The sequence below is a fragment of the Glycine max genome, chromosome 12, assembly GCF_000004515.6.
Source record: "Glycine max cultivar Williams 82 chromosome 12, Glycine_max_v4.0, whole genome shotgun sequence".
Taxonomy (NCBI): Eukaryota; Viridiplantae; Streptophyta; class Magnoliopsida; order Fabales; family Fabaceae; genus Glycine; species Glycine max.
Genome location: NC_038248.2, coordinates 38,825,246 through 38,846,151, shown reverse-complemented (window position 1 = coordinate 38,846,151; position 20,906 = coordinate 38,825,246). Strand labels below are relative to the sequence as shown.

Below are 20,906 nucleotides of genomic sequence, written 5' to 3'. Positions count from 1 at the left end.
GAATTTTATATATTCTAATAAAAAAATCTTCTTTTAATTTTTTAAACAATATCTTAAGGTTACTAATCAGTATTTATCTTTTTCTATTTTTTTTCATATTTATTGACGGATAGATAAGGAATTTAAAGTATTTAAAAGTTACAAAGACGGGAGTGTTCACCTATTAATAGCTTATGGCAAGAGTACGCATTAAAAAAAGTAAGGCAGGTTGGCATGCAATGTGTTCCCTAATTTCAGAAGTTATAATTAATACTACACTGTTACATTTAATTTTTATCCAAACTCGTTATGGTTATAATACTATACATGTATGTATTTCAAATATCAAATTAATACAAAGTATTAAAGTTGATGTTCGCGGATAACATGATCAGATAAAATGCAGTGAGATTCTGTCAACTACTGTAAATAAAATCTAATTGAGTTTAATAGACATGGTTGTAATATTTAAAATAATTAATTTTATATACTATCAACTAATAAGAGGAATATGACTTTTAAAATGATTATTATCAAAATAAATGAACTTATAATAATATATGGTGAGATAATTTGTAAGATTAACGTAATGATATAAGGTTTTATTGTGTATATGGGATATGTTTGATTTATTATCCGTGCAAAAATAATTTGGATCATGATAGTTACGCATCGCAAATAAAATTAATTTGACTTAGTCAATTGAAAATTGGTGATATCTTATTCAAAACCAAAAAAACAATAATAACATTTACGTTTCTCAAAGTTGATGTGCTCATTTTGTTGAAGGTGGATTTTAATTTGATATTTTCTATTTTATTGGAAACCTTTTTCTTATATGTTCCATTTTTTTTTTATCAAATATTTCCATTATCAAGCAACTCTGATATACAAATATTCTTACAAGTATTTGTGATATGCAAATATTCTAAATCTCAGTATTCTAACAACATGTCGAGTATGGATGGTGAGGTTTCGGAAAACTATGATTGAATAAAGGTTACGATGGCGACGCGGTCTAGGTTTGAAAACTAAATCACATCGAAATTGAACGCATTCGGAAAATATCCAAAACGCAAGTAGGAAACCAAACTGAAGAGAACAATGGGGGAGATTGGTTTTCTTGATCCTTTTTAACTTTGGTTGTGATGATGATTTGAATATGTTGTTAGATATAATTAACATGTTTATAATCATTTATGGTTGAATAAAAGTGTAGAAATCAATGCATGTTTAGAGGTGAATTGGAGGTGGCCGATTAATGGATCCTTCATGTTCTTGTTTACAAAAAAGTTGAAAATGACGAAAGAATATTAAAATGAATCATGTTATGCTTTTACACAGTAACAGTAACGGACACAAATCGCTGACACAGCGAGGACCTCCTTCTCCTCTCACGTGCCTCACGTGCCCTCGCCGCAATCAAAATTCCGTGTTTCTCTATTAACACCATATAGATCGGTGCTGAAGAAAGAAAGAAAAGGTGAATTGAGTTCACGGCAAAACCCGACCCGAATAGAAGGATCCGAAATGGAGTCAATACTGGGTCGGGCTCTGGAGTACACTCTCAAGTACTGGCTCAAGTCCTTCTCCCGCGAACAGTTCAAGCTCCAAGGCCGCACCGTTCACCTCTCCAATTTAGGTACCTTCAAATCCATATCCATATCCATATTCGAATTTCATTTCACCCACTTCGATTCGATCCTCGCTCGCAGATATCGATGGAGACGCCTTGCATTCCAGCGTCGGATTGCCGCCGGCGCTCAACGTCGCCACCGCCAAAGTCGGCAAGCTAGAGATTACAGTTGAGTCTCTCACACGGTAACCGATTTCGTTTCGCTTCTTCGCTCTGTTTCCGATCGTGAATTGTGAATATTATTTGCAGCTTCCGTCGGTGAGCAATGTGCAAACGGAGCCAATCGTGGTGCATATTGATAGACTCGATCTGGTTCTCGAGGAGAATTCTGATTCTGATGAATCTCTTAGTTCGAACTGGTAAGCAACGAAACCATGCTGGCGATGCTTGATGCTTTTTCTTTTATTGTCGTTTGTTTTATTCTTTTTGCTTTTTTTTGTTCTGTCGTTTTTGTACAGCTCCACGCCGTCGGCTGCCTCCGCCAAGGGAAGTGGTTATGGTTTCGCTGATAAGGTTTGAGTTTAACTCTTTTTTCCTTCTTCTTCTAAGCATGAGTTGATATATATACATGTTGATAAAGTGATATTCGTAGTCTACTAAACATGCTTTGGTTGATTTTGAAGTCAGTTTTCACGATGTTCAGGAGATTTGAATTTGAATTTGAACTGTTATCTTGTGAGGAGAATTTTTAGTAACAGAAATAAAAATGTAGGCATAGATAATTTGTTGACATTGGGAGAGGTTATTAGATCTTAGTCCATTATCGAGCGGAATAGAGGGATAGGATGCAGTGAAAGGTTGGATCATTGCAATGCTGTTCGGTCTAATATGATTCTTTCTTTTAGGGTTTGGTAGTTCCTAGGATGACCAGTAGTTGCCCATAAATGCAACTATCTTGTTTGAATGTTACTAATTCATACTGACTGCGGGCAATTGTCAGATTGCAGATGGCATGACTATACAAATTCAAACAGTTAATCTTTTACTTGAAACTCGTGGTGGTTCTCGTCGCCAAGCGGGAGCAACATGGTAAGTTCTTGGTACCAGCCAGTGCTTTGAATTCAATACAGCATATATGCTTTACCAACCCTGTCAAGTGTTAATGGAATGGATCTCAACAAATTGGAATTGATATTAGTGTCTTGTTTCCTGTTGGGAGTGATGTAGTATCTAAACTAGGTTTCTTGTAATTGCGTTAAAATATAGTGAGTGATGGATTTTGCTGTGTTTGGCTCAAAGACTATTTATAAACATTCCCATTCACTACCTCTGGTTGCAGGGCTCCACCTATGGCATCTATCACCATACGCAACCTTTTGTTGTATACTACAAATGAAAACTGGCAGGTAATTACCTCAAAACTCCGGCTTACAATAATTTCTGATTCTACTTGCATATAGCACTTGATTGAAGAATTTTTCCTATCAGGTTGTAAATCTTAAGGAAGCACGGGAATTCTCCAGTCACAAGAAGTATATATATGTCTTCAAAGTAATATATCCTCCCCTTCACTAGTTTTAATGTATCAGTGTGTAATCTGTATTAGTGTGATTTTATATCCTTCATATTGCTCTTCTATATTATAGGTTTTATTTCATTACAAGATTAGCATTCTTTCATAAAAATTATTTACTGCTATAATCTCAATGTTGAGGTACTGTGTTTCTTATATGTGTTTTACCATATAACAATTCTCACATTTTTTTTGTCCTGCCCAGAAACTGGAATGGCAATCTTTGTCTATTGATCTCTTACCTCATCCCGACATGTTCACAGAGGCTGCATTTGGCCACTCTCAAGGGGAATCAAACTTTAGGGATGATGATGGCGCAAAGCGTGTATTCTTTGGAGGAGAGCGTTTTATAGAAGGAGTATCAGGAGAAGCATATGTAATTAATGCAGTCCCCCCTACATATTTTATAAATATTCTGTTTTATTACAATATTTTGGGAATCATGAAATATAGCTTGATTTTATTATTACCAGATCACAATTCAGAGAACTGAGTTGAATAGTCCACTTGGGCTTGAGGTTCAATTGCACATCAATGAAGCTGTTTGCCCTGCAGTAAGCGAACCAGGTAAGTAAAAGTGCACATTTTGGGTTTGTTGTCCAGATTGAATTGATATAAATGACATGGACGTGATGTGGGTTTGATACAAATATGAGCAGGATTACGTGCACTTCTCCGCTTTATGACAGGAGTATATGTTTGTCTAAACAGGGGTGATCTTGATTCCAAGATTCATCAGGTTTCATATTGTCTTAACTTTTCCCTCCTTTGAGACCACCTCAGTAGTTTGTTACACACATAATAATAATGTTTCATTTCGGCTTTCTCTGAGTCTGTATGTAACTGTATTGTGACAGCGATCCACTGAAGCAGCTGGGCGTTCTCTTGTCTCAATTGTCGTAGATCATATATTTCTTTGTATTAAAGATACTGGTTTGTTTTTAGCTTGCACATAGTCTTTTTATGTTGATCTTTGTCTCCTTGAATTATCATTAAATATGCTAGCTTTAGGTATATCATTGCTTGCACAATGATCCAACTATTAGCATTAATTTGCAGAATTCCAGCTTGAGCTTTTGATGCAGTCCCTCTGCTTTTCTCGGGTAAGTCTTTTGATAATTTTTTTCTGACACTATCTCACACTTTTGCATTCATTTTTTTTTTCTTGGCTACTGTCCATATTACTCTCAATATTATTGCTGGTTACCTTCGCCTTATCTAATAGGTAGAATAGAACTGACTATACCTAGAGCCAAAATTAAAAATCATACAGAGCCTTATATTTTCCTTGAAGACTCTTTTTTGGGAGCTTAAGACACCTTTATATATATCGTTTATTTGGGTCCATTGGTGACCCTCCGCTGTGCAATGTTATCAGGCTCAGTTGCAGTAGAGTGACATTGTTTTACTGACTATCCTTGCAGGCCAGTCTCTCTGAAGGAGATAATGATAATAACTTGACCAGAATTACAATTGGTGGCTTATTTTTAAGGTTTGTGTTTTTGTGCCCTATCTGAATAGCAACTACTAAAAGAATTCAGCAAGCTTTGCCTGTGTGTATGGGCAGGTGTGGGCGCCTATGTCAATGCATTTTGTGCTCATACGATTTGATTGAAAGCTGGGAGTGAGAAACTACTAATCTGAATATATTGGCAATAGCACCACCCACTACTTTTATGGTTAGACGATAGATATCCAGGGTTAAATTGGGATAAGTTATTGCAATTGAAAAGTGTTGGAAAATAAAACAAAAAATGAAAAAAAAAAAATTAATATGAAGAAGATGCACAGTCTTGAATTAAATAACGAAATAACCGTAGCAAAATAAATTTAATTGACAACACATAAATAATGCATTATATCATACAATGAGCACAAGGAAAAATTAAATCAAGGGAAAGAATTAAATAGCCTGGGTTGAAGCGCGTAAACGCTATCCTTAGAGAGAAAACGCCCCCACTGCACGGGTAAGAAATTCTGATTGCGCTCCTCTCCCAAGATACGACAACCCGTTGGTTCCGATCGTGTGCAGCGAAAGGATCCCCGAACCTTATGAACACCAATGCTCTTGCTCTCACAAAAATTAAGTTTTGTATAGGAAAAGAAAGAGATAAATTTTTGGCAGAAAGAAACCAGAGCTCTCAGTCTGTCCTTTCTAGAAAAGAGGAAATAGATATATATAGGCATTTTGCAACAACAAAATATGACCGTTGGAAATATGACCGTTGGAAAACTAACATACAGTTGTCACAACAAATATAACAAACTAGTTTGACTCATTAAAATAAAATCTTAAGAGAATCTAAAATAAATATTATTTTATAAAATAGAATTAATATATATATTTATAAATTTTAAATTAAAACACGAATATTTACCAACATTCCCCCACATAATTTAAAATTTTAAAATATATTTTCTGAAAGATAAAAATATAAGAGAAAGAGCATGTGATATTGTATTTCGGTATAAGGAACCTTCCGGGTTTGAGCCTTATACCTAGTGTTTATGAACTTCCATCCGAGAAAAATGTAGTGACTTGATTGTCTTGAACTACATATTCTTTAACCGGACTTTAGTACACAACCCCTACAATATTGACGTTCAATTAGGTTCTAATCAGTGGTAGCGCGTTACACGGCCTTGCGCTTGTATCTTGTTTCGTGAGTGTCACTTAGAGATTAGCCCATATCTCACAGTGGCGGCCCCACCACCACACTCACTAGGTGAATCCTCAAAGAGTGAGTTGTGACCCTCACCCCTACAATAATTGTCATCGGATTCATTAAGAGGTATTTTTTTTTCATCAAAAATACACATATATAAATACCTCAACCTTAATATTGCCACAATTTATAATACACCTCGTCATAGGAATGAGAAACGGAACAGCTCCGTCAAATTTCATTTTGGTGTACTTTAGTCAACAAACAATTTCGTTGTTACCCGTTGAACTCCATTCATGGGATCACCAATCACACGGAGACGGGTGTCCATTGTTGTAACTAAATAATGGGCTTTAATCCCATTCCCCTCGACAACTCAAGTACTTGTTGACGCGTCAACCCTTTTGTAAGCGGATCCACAATATTATTTTATGACCTGACAAAGTCAAGAGAAATGACACCATGAGAAATCAAATTTCTTATAGACTTATGTCTCACTCTTAAGTGTCTTCTTTTTTTTCATTAAAATTTTTGCTAGTAACTTTAGATATAGCAACTTGACTATCACAATGCATTGGAATTGGAGGTATAGGCTTATTCAACAATGGTAGATCACATAACAAATTTTTAAGAAACTCAGCCTCACTAGTAGCAGTATCTAAAGCAATAATTTTTGCTTTCATGTGAAATAATAATTTGTCTAGTAGATTTTCATGATACTACACAACCATCTAAAGCAAAGACATAACCACTTGTCAATTTTATTTCATCAAAATAAGAACTTCAAGTTTGTATCATTAAATCTCTCAATTACTTTCCAATCTACCAACTGCATATGCAATGTCAGGCCTAGAGAAGTTTGTCAAATGCAACAAAGAACCGATAATTTGAGAATATGTGAAGAAAATCCTTTACTCAAATTTTTCTTTAACTTGATGGATGAGTCATAAGGAGTAGAAACATGTTTCACATCAAAATAATTAAACTTCTTTAATATATAGCTTTTCAACATAATAAGATTGGATAAAAAATCATACCACCATTTTTCTTTATAAGCTTAATACCCAAAATCACATCTACAGGACCAAGGTCCTTCATATCAAAATTTCTAGACAAGAAAGACTTCACATCATTTATGAATTGCATATTACTACCAAATATCAATATGTCATCCACATACAAACATAAAATGACACATCCATTATCATCAAATTGTTTCACATACACACATTTATCAGTATTATTGATTTGAAAACCATACAAAAGAATAACTTAATCAAACTTTTGTGTCAATGCTTTGGAGCTTGTTTCAAACCATACAAAGATTTAACAATTTATTTTTCAAGAAAAAATATTTTCAAAGAAAGTCACATCTCTAGACTCCATAATAGTACCATTAGAAATTTCAAATACTTCTGAATTAATAACTAAGAATCTATAAGTAGTATTATGTAAAAAAATATCCAACAAAATATAATTAATATTTTTTTTTCAATTTTCCTTTTCTTATTAATAGGGATATTAACCTTTACTAGACACCCCCACACTTTAAGATATTTCAGATTTAGTTCTCTTTTTCTCCATAGCTCATAAAGATTTTTTTAATTTTTTTTATAAGGTACTCTATTAAGAATACGACAAACAAAATATAAAACTTCACGTTTATGTTTTAGGCTTCGAGCAAAACTAGTCCACGAAGGAGGCAATTTTGAAATCATGAAAGCCACAAGCATAATGTCAGGCAAAACAATTCCTTTCAATTTCATGTCATAAAATAATGTTTTCAAATTCATGGATCTGATCTGAAATAGATTTTCCATCAATCATTTGAAACTCAATCATTTTTTCACAAGAGTAACGACTTAAACCTTTTTCAGCAGATCCATATTTCAATTCAAGTGCTTCCCATAACTCAACAGAAGTTTTGGTATGGCAAAAAATCTTATATATGTTATCAGCCAAAGCACTTAAAATGCGTCCATGACATAAAATATCTTTATCAGAAACATCATGCTTAATAGTTGCATCAGTTTGAACTATATCAGTAGAGGAAGTTGAAGTTTTTATTTCTCTTTTAGAAATCACAGAGTATAAATCCAATTCAGTAAGCCAGAATTTCATTTGTTGTTGCCAACAGAAAAAATTTTCACCCGTAAATTTTTCAGGCTTACTGGAAAGGGACTTAATCATATCCATGGCGGACATTTTGATAAAATAGGATGCTACTGCAAAAAGACTATGCAAGAAGAAAGTGAAAAAATAAAACCTTTTTCTCTCTAAGACTGTTGGAAAATAAAACAAAAAATGAAAAAAAAAAAATTAATATGAAGAAGATGCACAGTCTTGAATTAAATAACGAAATAACCGTAGCAAAATAAATTTAATTGACAACACATAAATAATGCATTATATCATACAATGAGCACAAGGAAAAATTAAATCAAGGGAAAGAATTAAATAGCCTGGGTTGAAGCGCGTAAACGCTATCCTTAGAGAGAAAACGCCCCCACTGCACGGGTAAGAAATTCTGATTGCGCTCCTCTCCCAAGATACGACAACCCGTTGGTTCCGATCGTGTGCAGCGAAAGGATCCCCGAACCTTATGAACACCAATGCTCTTGCTCTCACAAAAATTAAGTTTTGTATAGGAAAAGAAAGAGATAAATTTTTGGCAGAAAGAAACCAGAGCTCTCAGTCTGTCCTTTCTAGAAAAGAGGAAATAGATATATATAGGCATTTTGCAACAACAAAATATGACCGTTGGAAATATGACCGTTGGAAAACTAACATACAGTTGTCACAACAAATATAACAAACTAGTTTGACTCATTAAAATAAAATCTTAAGAGAATCTAAAATAAATATTATTTTATAAAATAGAATTAATATATATATTTATAAATTTTAAATTAAAACACGAATATTTACCAACATCCACTACTTTTATGGTTAGACGATAGATATCCAGGGTTAAATTGGGATAAGTTATTGCAATTGAAAAGAAGTGGAGGACAACAAAAATTTCTTATATTCTTAAGTAGCAGCAATATGCCCTACTTGATTTGTCAATTTGGTGGCACTTGATAGTTGAAATGACCCAATAATTTTTATTTTTTATGTTGACTTGACTGTACTAACTGTTACAATGGAACTAAGTTGTAGTTTGTGCATATTGGAATGCAGGGACACCTTCTGTAGCCCTCCATGTATCTTAGTGCAACCATCAATGCAAGTTGTCACAAGAGATGCTTTCCATGTGCCAGAATTTGGTATTAATTATCAGCATATTCTTGAAAAGAAGTAACCACTTAAGAAATGTATATATTGTTTGTTCACTTATTTTTCTATGCTTTCTTTTGGCAGCCAGAAGCTTTTGCCCTCCAATATATCCTTTGCAAGAACAGGAGTGGCAATTGATCGAGGGAACCCCTCTAATATGCCTCCATGCTCTTAAGATCATGCCTTCTCCACTTCCACCATCCTTTGCTTCTGAAACTGTTATTGACTGTCAGCCTCTTGTGGTATGTACAGGCTCTTTCTAAATGGCCTGTTATAGATGTAAAAGTGTATCTATTTTGTACTTATTTTTGCCAATCATATAATTTGATGATCTTTCTATATTTTTAGATTCATCTCCAGGAAGAATCATGCCTGAGGATATCCTCTTTATTAGCTGATGGAATTGTTGTCAATCCTGGTGACATTTTACCAGATTTCTCAGTGAAATCTTTTATTTTCAATCTAAAAGGACTGGATCTTACAGTTCCTTTTGACAAGACCAAATTGGATATTTCCAAAAGTGACATGGACAATACAGTCCAGACCTCCTTTGCTGGAGCAAGGCTTCATATTGAAAGCCTTTGTTTTTTAAATTCACCCTCACTGAAACTAAGAATTCTGAACCTGGAGAAGGATCCTGCTTGCTTCAGTCTTTGGGAAGGTCAACCAATTGATGCTAGCCAGGAGAAATGGACTGCTAGAGCATCCCAGCTTACTTTATCTCTGGAAGCATGTACTGACAGAACTGGATGTCAAAATTCCCTTAAACAGACATCAGGATTGTGGAGATGTGTTGATCTGAAAGATGCTTGCATTGAAGTAGCTATGGCAACTGCTGATGGCAGTCCATTGTTACAAGTTCCCCCTCCGGGGGGTATTGTTAGGGTTGGAGTTGCTTGCGAACAGTATCTGTCCAACACTTCTGTTGAACAATTGTTTTTCGTCCTGGATCTATATGGTTATTTTGGGAGAGTTAGTGAAAAGATAGCAAAGGCCGTAAAAAGGAAACAATTGGAGGACATTAGGGACAAATCTTTTAGTGGAAAGCTGATGGACAAGGTTCCTAGTGATGCTGCTGTGAGTTTATCAGTGAAAAACCTCCAACTTCGATTTCTGGAGTCATCTTCTGTGAATATTGAGGGGATGCCTTTAGTGCAATTTGTTGGAGATGATCTGTTTACTAGTGCCACTCACAGAACCCTTGGTGGGGCTATTATTGTTTCATCTTTTTTACGTTGGGGGAGTGTTGTGATAGGTTGTGTAGATGATGAGGGGCACTTGCCGTGTGAAAATGGCTCATTCTTGAGTTCTAAGGAAAATGCTCTCTCATTGAGTGATAATGGATATCCTCAACTAAGAACTGTTTTCTGGGTGCATAAGAACGAGAAACATCTATTGAATGGAAATGCTTATTCAGTCCCTTTTCTGGACATAAGCATGGAGCATGTCATACCATTATATGAACAAGACTTGGAGTCTCATAGTTTGAATGTCTCAGCTTCTGTATCTGGTGTTCGTCTTGCTGGAGGAATGAACTATGCTGAAGCCCTCCTGCATAGATTTGGAATACTTGGGCCTGATGGAGCTCCTGGGACGGGTCTTTGTAAAGGGTTGGAAAACTTACAAAAAGGACCATTGTCAAAACTTTTTAAGGCAACTCCTCTCATTGTTGATAATTCAGAAGATGGTATGAAACAAACCATGTCATCTAATTTTTTGAAGTTGGTTAATGTGCTTAGTACATAAGATTTTTGTTCTGTATTCATCTTTGGCATGCTCATTTGCTACATTTAGATATACTTTCCTTACTATTTTTTCACCAGTTGGAAGTATGAGAGAAGGGAAAGAAATCAGTTTTCCTCAATTGAAGAAGCCTGATGATGTGGATGTAACTATAGAATTGAGAGACTGGTTATTTGCCCTTGAAGATGCACAAGAGACAGCTGAAAGATGGTGGTTCTCAAGCCATGTAGATGAAGGCAGAGAAGAGAGGAGTTGGCATGCATCTTTCCATGGTTTGCGAGTAAATGCAAAAAGTAGCCCAACGGATGTTCCAGGTGGAAAAGGACAATTGCGAAGAATAAAACAACATCCAGTAGAATTGATTACAGTAAGAAAGATGCTTCTTTCTGTTTTTAAAACAAATTACTCATTGTGAAAACTAACCAAACATCTATTTGAAGACATTTATAACCTTGGTTTTAATAAAATAACCTGTAAAAAAAACTTGCTACTTTTCATGCCTTAAAGCGGATCATATTTCTGTATATAATTTATTTTTGTTCTTTTTTACTGAACTACCTTTTCTATGAATGTTGTCAAAGTTAGAATCAAATGTTTCATTACTTGGCTTAAATGGACAAACACGAGGCTAGGAGGAGGCTTTCTTGTCATATTGTTATGATGATTATGAATAAAGACTCTGCTCATAATGGTCAAAACATATTTAGTATGTGCTCACCCAGGAATTGTCCAATACCATGTAATCTGGTTTTTCTGATATATATCTTTGTTTAAATATGATAAAACTCCGTATCCTTATTAGTTGCTTTATTTCGTATCATCTCTGATATATATATATATATATATATATATATATATATATACTTCTGTCATACTCCTATCATACCCCCTTACATACTTAGCCAGCACTTGCAGGTTGGAATTCAAGGTCTGCAAATCTTGAAGCCACATTTGCAAAAAGACATTCCTTCATCAACGCTAATTGCAAATGGGGGTAAAGGATTCACCAACACAGTTGGAGGAATTGGTGTTGAAGTTCGCTTGATATTAGGTGGGGAGAATGTCGATGATGAAATGGTCAATTGGGAAGTGGAAAACCTAAAATTCTCTGTTAAACAACCGGTAATGAGAATTTCATATTTATGGCTTGTTGTCTATTTTATATGAAGGTTTGTGTGATGATTATTTCTTCATGCAGATTGAGGCAGTTGTAACCAAGGATGAGGTTCAGCACCTCACTTTTCTGTGCAAATCTGAAATTGACTCAATTGGCCGGATAACTGCTGGAATTATACGGTTGCTGAAGTTAGAAGGTTCTGTTGGTCAGTCTGTAATAGACCAACTCGGCCACCTAGGTATGTTGTCAAAGTTTCTCATGCATTGAATAATTTTTCATTAGACATAAAATATCATTATAAGCTCTATTTGTGGGACCTTCAGTCTTTCCTAAAGTTAGGAAGTAATAGGATTATATCATTAAAAAAACTGCATTTTCACGTTGCCCGGAAGATGGATTTTAGATGAGGTCTAGGATTATTAACTAAATGGTTTGGCAAATAGATCAAAAAGGCAATGCACAGGACTAGAAGCCATAGACCACAAAGATTCTATGTGTTATTTTTTCAAAAACAACATTTATAGGAAATGGATAATGCTTTAAAACTAGGTATCTCAAATCCAAGACGGGGGCTGGTACATTGATGGCAACCTCAACCGACAACCATATATAATATGACATAATAGTCTGTGTTAACTCTCAAAGAACTAATGTTAATGAAGCTTTACCAAAGGTCTAAGGTTGAAGATTGAGTCACTAAAACAAATTTGTGAAAATGGTGAATTTAGAGTTTAACCACTACTTTTCAATTCACAGATGGAAAAGCACAATACAATGATACATGAACAATAATTGTCTGGAGTTTCTCATGAATTGGAGACTTAATTGTGGTTAACTGCTTGAGCAAATCATATGGCTTGAACAGACTACTATTGTTCCTACTTCCTAGGATTTAGCATTCAAAGCCGAAAATTTTTGCTTTGGCAAAAATTGAGTGGGAGAGCATGCTAACTTAGACAAAAACAGAGCCTTGGTTTATCCTTGTTTCATAATCTTCTGATGGTATGGTGATTTGCAGGAAGTGAAGGCATTGATAAGATTTTCTCTTCTGAAAAGTACAGTAGAGACGGAAGTGTTGGTAGTAGAGGACTTTCTCCATTGCCAAATCTCATCATAAATGAGGAATCACACAAAACTTCAGAACAAACATTGACTTTGCTTGAGGAAGCACTTACGGATTCACAGGCTAAACTTAATGATTTAATCAGTGATATTGGTACTTCAGAGTCTTCCTCTCAACACCTTACCATCGTCCAACTCAGTCAAAATATAGAGACTATGCACGACTTGTTGATGCAATTACGGAATCAAATTTGAGGTTCCTCTCTGCCGTTTTTGCTGTATATTTGTAATCAAAAAGTTTTTTCATTCACATAATAGGTTACAATATTGTGTATATAGGATACAAACCTTTGTTGAGTGTTTGTACAAGCTAGGCAGCTGCCATGGCTCTTCATTGATGTAACAAAATTTTGTTCCCTTGAGCGAAAAATGCAATCAAATAGTTGAGATAATCTTTGGGACTTTAACATACGAAAATACAACGTAATTAAATTCTGAAAGAGAGATCGTGATTACAATGCAACAAAAAAAAAAAAACTACACATTTAAGAATATACTAAAGAATTTAAGGATCCATGATCGTTAACCGATCTTATCTGACATCAGAAATTTCAAGTTTGTCCCAGGTTGATTATTTGCGTCTTGCTTACGATGTATTTGGAAGCCACCACCCAAATGAGTATTTTACTTAAAGAGGTATGGAGAAGGAATTTTGGTTGCTTCAAATGCTCTACCTATGAGATAGGGATAGAGAAGGAGGAAAAAAATAGAAGATTGAAATATTTTTTTTATATTTTTTAAATAAAAAATGTAAAGCATAATAACAAATACTCCATCTCAGAATAAGTTTCACATTTTAAAAAAATTATCCTATAATAAGTATCATGTTAACTTTTCAATGTAATATTAATTTTTTTTCACTAATATTTCCAACAATCACTTTAGCTTTTCAGAGTAAAATTAATAATAAGGTTAATTTTATAAAATTATTACTAATTTATTTATTAATATTTTTATGTGTAAAATAACTTATAGAATAGGAGGAGTAAATAACAATCATCCGCAAATGCTAAACACTCATTTATTTCAAAAGATATTTTCAAGCTAATTTATGCGAATTCTCTAATAATTCACTTCTCTAAATTGTATGAACTGGTGACTTGACCCATTTTTAAAAGGTGAACCTGCTCGTTTAGTCCTTTGTGCTTGTAACACATGCATGGCTCAAGGTTTGACTTTACTTTAAATAAATATGAAATATTTATTTATTTAAGTAGCATGGTTTGACTTTTATTTATTTACTAGAGAAAATAATAAATTTTAAAAAAATGCAATCAGATATTCGTACCTACTGCAACTATGTTGAAATGGAAGTCACAAGAAAACTTGATGAACCAAATATTACAATCGGGAATAGGGTATTTATGAAGAACGTCAACTACACCCTAAACATCCACACAGGAAAAAAAGTTGATTAAAACTTGAGCATAAAAAATTTAAAAACAAATAATAATTATAACTAACCTCCCCTGGAGTTTGTTCTTTCACTTTAGGTCCCCACAAGATCATTTCATTATCAACACTCTGGAAACATAATATAGCATAATTCATTACTTAAGGAATTGGCAAGTAACTTTACGAATCAGAGTAAACTCAAATTGAAAAATTTGGTGCTTATGATTCAATGTCAAGTTCCCAAAATGGAGGACTTGCCCAAAAAACTTTTAAAACCTTTCATCTCCCAATTATTAAAGCTTTTTTGTGTAAAAGAAACTTCATCAAAGGAAAAGTATATAAACATCAACACAACAAAGCTACCTCTGTTTTTCGACCAAAGGAAGCCTTTAAACACATGAACTAAGCACCAAAGTTATACCATACAAATTTTCGATAATTAATTTACTGTTTTAGTGAAATAGTATTAGAAGCTACCGATTTTACAAGAGATGCATGAAGCTGATACCATTGGAGCATAGTATTTCTACAACAAACCTAACATTTAATTTCCACCAGGTAGTAGACTGATAATGAGGAATCACTCACCTTTGAGAGGATAAAATCACCCAACCACCTATTACAGTCAACATAATTTATATGCACTGAAGCATTGTATACCAGAAATTAGGTATCACTAGAATTAGAAATTAGAAAAGAACAATGATATGTACCAAAAACGAACTGTTGCTTACAGGAAACTGGACAAATTTTGTTGGAAACTTAGAAGAAGGATATGTCCATGTGGATGATTTTTCTACATGTCCAAAACTCTGCAGTAACATAAGGGACATGATGGATTAAAATGAAAAGGACAATAATACAATTTATAAACTGAAAAAAAAAAAAGTCATATTCATAAATATTTTGGTTCATGCACATTTTAATTGACTCAATGCATAAACAGGATGAGGCATCATGTTCCACACAAGAATTTTACAAGAAACTACAAAAACAATGGTTACTGGTAGCGTCCATGTTATCACTCTAATTGGTATATTGGACAGAGTTAGCAAAATACATAAACAGTAAAATAAATCATAGTCAGATAACATCAGTGCAACAACCATAAAACTAAATATATTACCCTTCATAGACCAAATTTTAACAGTATTATCCATGCCACAACTACAAATACAATACATATCCGATGGATGAAAATCCTATAGCAAGCAACAGAAAGTTAGTTTGGCTAATCTCCAAAATCCAAATCTTATATTATCATCGAGAATAGGTAATTAAGCAAGAAAAAGGGAGAGATATATTAGATGAAGAATACACTTACAACACTTAAGACTTCATTTCGATGTCCCCTGGCTCCAGCAAATATCAAAATGTATATTCCAGTATGAGCATTCCATAACCGGATAGATTCATCCTGATAAACCTTAGAAGTCATTGAATGAAAATGAGGGATTCTTTAAATAGTGAAAATATGAAGCTATTTACTTTGCTTGCAGATACCACAAGTGATGGATTTAATATTTGAGCTTTGACTTCATTTATGGAGTCTCCATGGCCAACAAAAATCTGCACAAAGGAGGGCGTTATGTCACATAGCAGCAGGGATTAACGCACAACCAGTACATTTTCAACATTATTAAATAAAAAAAGTATTTAAGACATCCACCTTGCACTCTTGCAGTAATTCCCACAGTACTCTAGATTTACAACCAACACTAAAGGCACATACGGGTAAATAACTCAATTACGCTTTTATTCAGTAAGAACTTAGGATGTGTCATGGTAATCTTTTATGTTAAACTTCTTAAAATAACCTTAAGAAGAATGTATAGTAAAGACATGAACCACTTTCATAAGCTTAAACTAGACTCCAACGAGGATACCAACATTTTTTTCTTACAAAAATGCTCCCAGTTAGTTTGATGAGCTTCACCATCAACTTATTGAAATAAGTAAAAAGAACTACCCTTAATCAATACCTGCTTGAATGCTTATATCATTACATAAACCCAAATGAACTCCATATAAGCTCTTATAAATGCCTCCCAAATATAAAAATACATAATCATCTTGTTCATATGCTTCAAGTAGACTATCACTAGTTCATTACTATAACCAAATTACCAAAATACACTGTGTATCTTCTCACTGCCAGCATCAATGACTCGAATTACCCCATTAAGTCCTCCAGTCACAACAAGTGGGGTCCCATTAACATTGCATGCCCAACCCACAGTGTAAAAAGACTCATCCTTCTGGTTTACATAAAAACATATAAATTGAAGCACATTTCTATACACATACTTATACAAATGAAATAAGAGAGTGAAGTGTCACTATTGACTTACATCCTCATCCACATAAGATTGCAAAACTGCAATAACCCCTTCTTTAAGGCATTGATAAACAGTAACCTAAGGAATTAAGAAGAACAAAAGAACATCAAAGATTGAAACTTTGGCAATGAAAAGAAAATGGGGTGGTGGGAAACTAGAGGGGGTACCCTGTTGCCCCCAACAGTGGCGAAAACGTCAAGGTAGCGAGAGTCAAGGACGTTGAAAACGATGGCGTATAGAGGACGTTTTCCCTCTTGGAGGCGATTGGTGACTCTGTAATCCTTCTTCTTCGCAGGAATCAATGATCCCACCACAGGTCACATTCCAAACCCAACGACTTCCCCACTTTTCAGCCCTTGCCACCACCTTTTAAATAAGAAGAAAATGTAGGTCTAACAACTTTAGATAAAATTATTTCCGAACGAGAATACTTGTAAGAAACTAAAAAAATTAAGAAGAAAAAAATATGGAAGAAAAATTTTAAAAATGGAAGAGAAAGTGAAAAAATAAATCATATAACAGTTTTTATACTAATTAAAAAACTACACTTAACTTAAAAAACCAATTTTTTCATTATATTGTTTTTTTATTAAACAAAATTATTTTGATTTTGATTTTTATGTTAGAAAAAAATCAGTATTTTAAATGTCTAATATTAAATTTTATAGAGCAACAAAGACATTTGAAAGGTCCCCTTAAAAACTAATTTATAAAAGGATGGTCTATCCAGTTATATAAACACTTATTATGTTCATGAATTATTCGATGTGAGACTATTCTTAACACCTAAAATAAAATTTTTTAAAAAAATCAACTCATTGTGTCACGCCCATTGAGGGCAAGGATTTTTTTCCTTGTAGCTCCCACCTCATTTTCTTTTCATTCGTCAAAAAATAATGTCTTGGGATATAACTACATATTCAACCACAACGCTTGTGTTAAAAGGTTTCTTTGCAGTTTTACACTGCTATGTTAATGAATTTTGTATCAACATATTAGCATTTTGAGTGTAAATTCCTATCATTTTGATTCTAGAATTGAACCGTTCTACATATAATAACAAGTATTATTTTCCTCACTAGATATTATTTTCCTTATTGGACAATAATTTAACTGTATTATCTGAAAACTGATAGCTATGTATGCATATATACACACCAAACCAACCATAGTCCAAAAAAATACAACACCCTTATCTTCAGTCATTCTTTCATTCACTTTACTTCCAAATTGGAATGGCTTCCACTGTGTTCTCATATCCTTCTCTTCACCTTAACATCTATCCACAGAAAACATCATCAAATCGATCAGAGTTTTCCATTCACATCCAACCCAAAAAGCACTTTTCCATTAGATGCACATCTTTGGACTCAACTCCTGAGGCTGACTTTCCAACTCCAGACCCTTCCTCAAGCACAGTGAACAGTGCAGAGTCCTTTCCCATTGAGAAGAGAAGGAGGTCAGAGATAGTGAGGAAGAGAAGGGGAGAGAAACTTGTGCAGCCAGAGCCACCAAACTTTGAAATAGGTTGGAAGAGGACCAAGGAGATTAACCTAGAGAGGCCAATAGGGCATGTCATAGCTGATTTTTTGGAGAAGTTGGAGACCCTCATGGGGAAGGAGTTTGGATCCACAGAACTGCTGGCTAAGGTTGGGGAGATTGTGGCTGAGAGGGCAAGAGAGGAGGCTGAGATTCTCATGGATGAAGGAAAAGTTGAAGAGAGAATGGTAACTGAGCTCTTTAGAGTGTTGAAGCTGATGGAGATGGATTTGGCTATGGTTAAGGCTGCTGTGAAGGAGGAGACTTTGGGTGAGAGGCTTGAGCTGGCCAAGGCAAGGTGCAGGCAAGCCATACTTGTTGCTTATTCCTTTTGAGAACTCTTTCATGGGAATGAATGTGACATCGGATATACAATGTAGGGTGTGTTTGGATACGCATTGGAACCACGTTAAATGGAAAAATCACACTTTTCAAAAAGCAAAAATGTCAAAGTAACTATGTTGTAGCTTTCATATGAAAGTTCATTAGCGTTGGATTCAACTGTTTTCTAAACACACACGTAATAGTGGTAAAGAATTTGATGGTACTAATAAATTTGAAGTGTGCCCCCATTGATTTATTTTCTTTTAATCATCACATTTTTTTACCTAAGACATGACATCGGATTCTGATTTATATAAAAAAGTAAAATGTTTACAGAGAGGTGGTTAACTGATATGTCTTGAGCACTTTTGAGTTTTGAAAAGCCTAAGATTCGTGTTCTTAATTAACTTAAACTATGAACTTATGCATAAGATAAGATAGCTTAAACTATCTGATAGTAATTTTATTTTTTAAGACTTTTCTATAGTATCTTATGTTATGAGGTTCTTGCCTCTTATGTTGACTCTAATGACCTAAAAGAGAACATTAATGCCTTACTAACATTGGATTGAACTTCTGACCCAAATTATTGGCATTCTGTTATTAGAGGATATCTGTTAACAGAGATGTCTCACTACAAGAATTTTTTTTCTAATGACAATATTTATCATTAATAATTTAAAATTTTTGTCACTTAGAAAATCCTGTGACAATTTTTAAATTTATCACCCACCGTCTCTAAAATCTTAACTAATAGATATGGCGATAATGATGATTTAGTTGTCACTACTAATAATGTTTATTTTCTATAAGTAAAATCAAAATGATTGCAATTTTTAATTATGAATCAATGCCTACTGCCTTAGGTTTTATTTATGTCTTTAAATTATTATATACCTGAGTAATTAAATAGAATAAAGATAGTCTGGGCATAAAAAAAAAATCAAAAATCAACTTATTTATTACTACTTTTTTAATTTTTTTTATTATGGACATGATACAAGAGCTAACACTTGGTTAGTTAATCATTATATTCACTGGATTGTTGTTTCATAAGTTAATCATTATATTCACTGGATTGTTGTTTCATAAGTTAACAGAGCACCTTATCATTTCAATCTAAGAGACTAATCCCTTTGTGTATGTTAAAATGATGAAGGTTACCAACAAGTTATTAGTTCAAATGGTAAATTTAATCTTTTTAAATAAGGTTTTCAATTTGAGTTTTTGGATTAAAAAAATAGATATTTTATACTAATGTCACCCTTAAAATGTTGAAGGTTAAAATCTCCTAGTGACTATTTTTTCCATAACTGATCATATTTAAAATATTTGAATCTCTTCTACTATTGTATTTTTTTTTAACCACCGTAGTTAGCACTTTTAATTTTCAATAGGACCCAAGGTATCTCTTCTATTATTTGTATACGCTAACGCGTCTATTATTTGTCTAGTCATTTTAAACGAAACGGTTGAATTGTCAAATGAGCATCTTCAATTTGATATCCATTTTAACTTTTAAAACTCTAGTAAAAAAAATAGTACTGTTGATCCATTCGTTAACACAAATAAAATAATTTGCCAAAATGAACTATTGCATTAATATTTATAAGGTAAATATCAATTTTTGTTTTTGAATTTGTTAAGCGCCGACAATTTTGTCCTCAAAGATAAAAAAAATTAAAATTGTCTCCAAATTTACAAAATGTTCAACAATTTAATATTATCGTTGGTTTTCTTCGTTAACTCAAATATTTGACCGTTGATGATTATCATATATCATCCACATGATTATCACGTGTTATCTAATTGACTGTTACATGTTAAAAAATTGGTTTTTCGATTTAGTTTTTAAACTTAACATCTTGTCATTTTAGTCATTGAACTTAACTACTTACTAACATTTTGGTTTTTAAATTTAACACCTACTATCATTTTGGTCATTGAAAGTACTTTTAAATTTTTAATTATGTCTCATGTTGCATGAAGTTATTAGTATAGACATTATTTATCTCTCACTTCTATTTTTTCTACAATTTTATCATTTAAATTATATTATAAATATGAAACTAATTTATAAATGATCATATCACAATAGTAAGTGCTAAATTTAGGATCTACAATATTGAATATAAAAAATAAAAGAAAATATAATAAAAGATGAAAAAATAAAAATATCTAATTTTGGTCGAACAAAATGGACTTTATACAAATCAAGTAATAAAAAAGTTATGTACATTCACAAAAAAAGCTA

General features: G+C 33.5%; 3 protein-coding genes across 5 annotated transcripts; 2 read left to right on the top strand and 1 right to left on the bottom strand.

The window, feature by feature from the left end:
* Window positions 1–1,066: 1,066 nt before the first annotated feature.
* LOC100811661 (uncharacterized) lies at window positions 1,067–13,447 on the top strand. Of its 3 annotated transcripts, none has more exons than XM_014765076.3 (20): window positions 1,067–1,621; window positions 1,695–1,783; window positions 1,865–1,974; window positions 2,074–2,128; window positions 2,556–2,644; window positions 2,895–2,961; window positions 3,044–3,106; window positions 3,334–3,504; window positions 3,602–3,695; window positions 3,788–3,867; window positions 3,986–4,061; window positions 4,188–4,231; window positions 4,553–4,620; window positions 8,978–9,063; window positions 9,158–9,315; window positions 9,422–10,760; window positions 10,897–11,183; window positions 11,723–11,938; window positions 12,015–12,171; window positions 12,690–13,447. In XM_014765076.3, the coding sequence occupies exons 1-20, from the start codon at window positions 1,510–1,512 to the stop codon at window positions 12,716–12,718; spliced, it is 3,390 nt and encodes a 1,129-aa protein (XP_014620562.1). In that variant the 5' UTR covers window positions 1,067–1,509; the 3' UTR covers window positions 12,719–13,447. The 3 variants fall into 3 exon arrangements, with proteins under 3 accessions (XP_014620562.1, XP_014620561.1, XP_006592883.1); XM_014765075.3 differs by having other exon boundaries at window positions 1,072–1,621; window positions 12,952–13,447; XM_006592820.4 differs by having other exon boundaries at window positions 1,074–1,621; window positions 11,732–11,938; window positions 12,952–13,447.
* On the bottom strand, window positions 13,439–17,106 carry LOC100791821 (polycomb group protein FIE1; the record flags this gene model as incomplete). Its single annotated transcript, XM_041007251.1, has 8 exons — window positions 13,439–13,729; window positions 14,344–14,440; window positions 14,520–14,579; window positions 15,164–15,262; window positions 15,775–15,867; window positions 15,939–16,019; window positions 16,802–16,867; window positions 16,957–17,106. Coding segments are annotated over 8 exons (696 nt in total), but the record flags the coding sequence as incomplete, so codon positions are not given.
* A 777-nt stretch (window positions 17,107–17,883) lies between these two features.
* On the top strand, window positions 17,884–18,883 carry LOC100811126 (uncharacterized). The gene has a single exon (XM_003540368.5). The coding sequence runs from the start codon at window positions 18,025–18,027 to the stop codon at window positions 18,661–18,663; it is 639 nt and encodes a 212-aa protein (XP_003540416.1). The 5' UTR covers window positions 17,884–18,024; the 3' UTR covers window positions 18,664–18,883.
* Window positions 18,884–20,906: the final 2,023 nt, after the last annotated feature.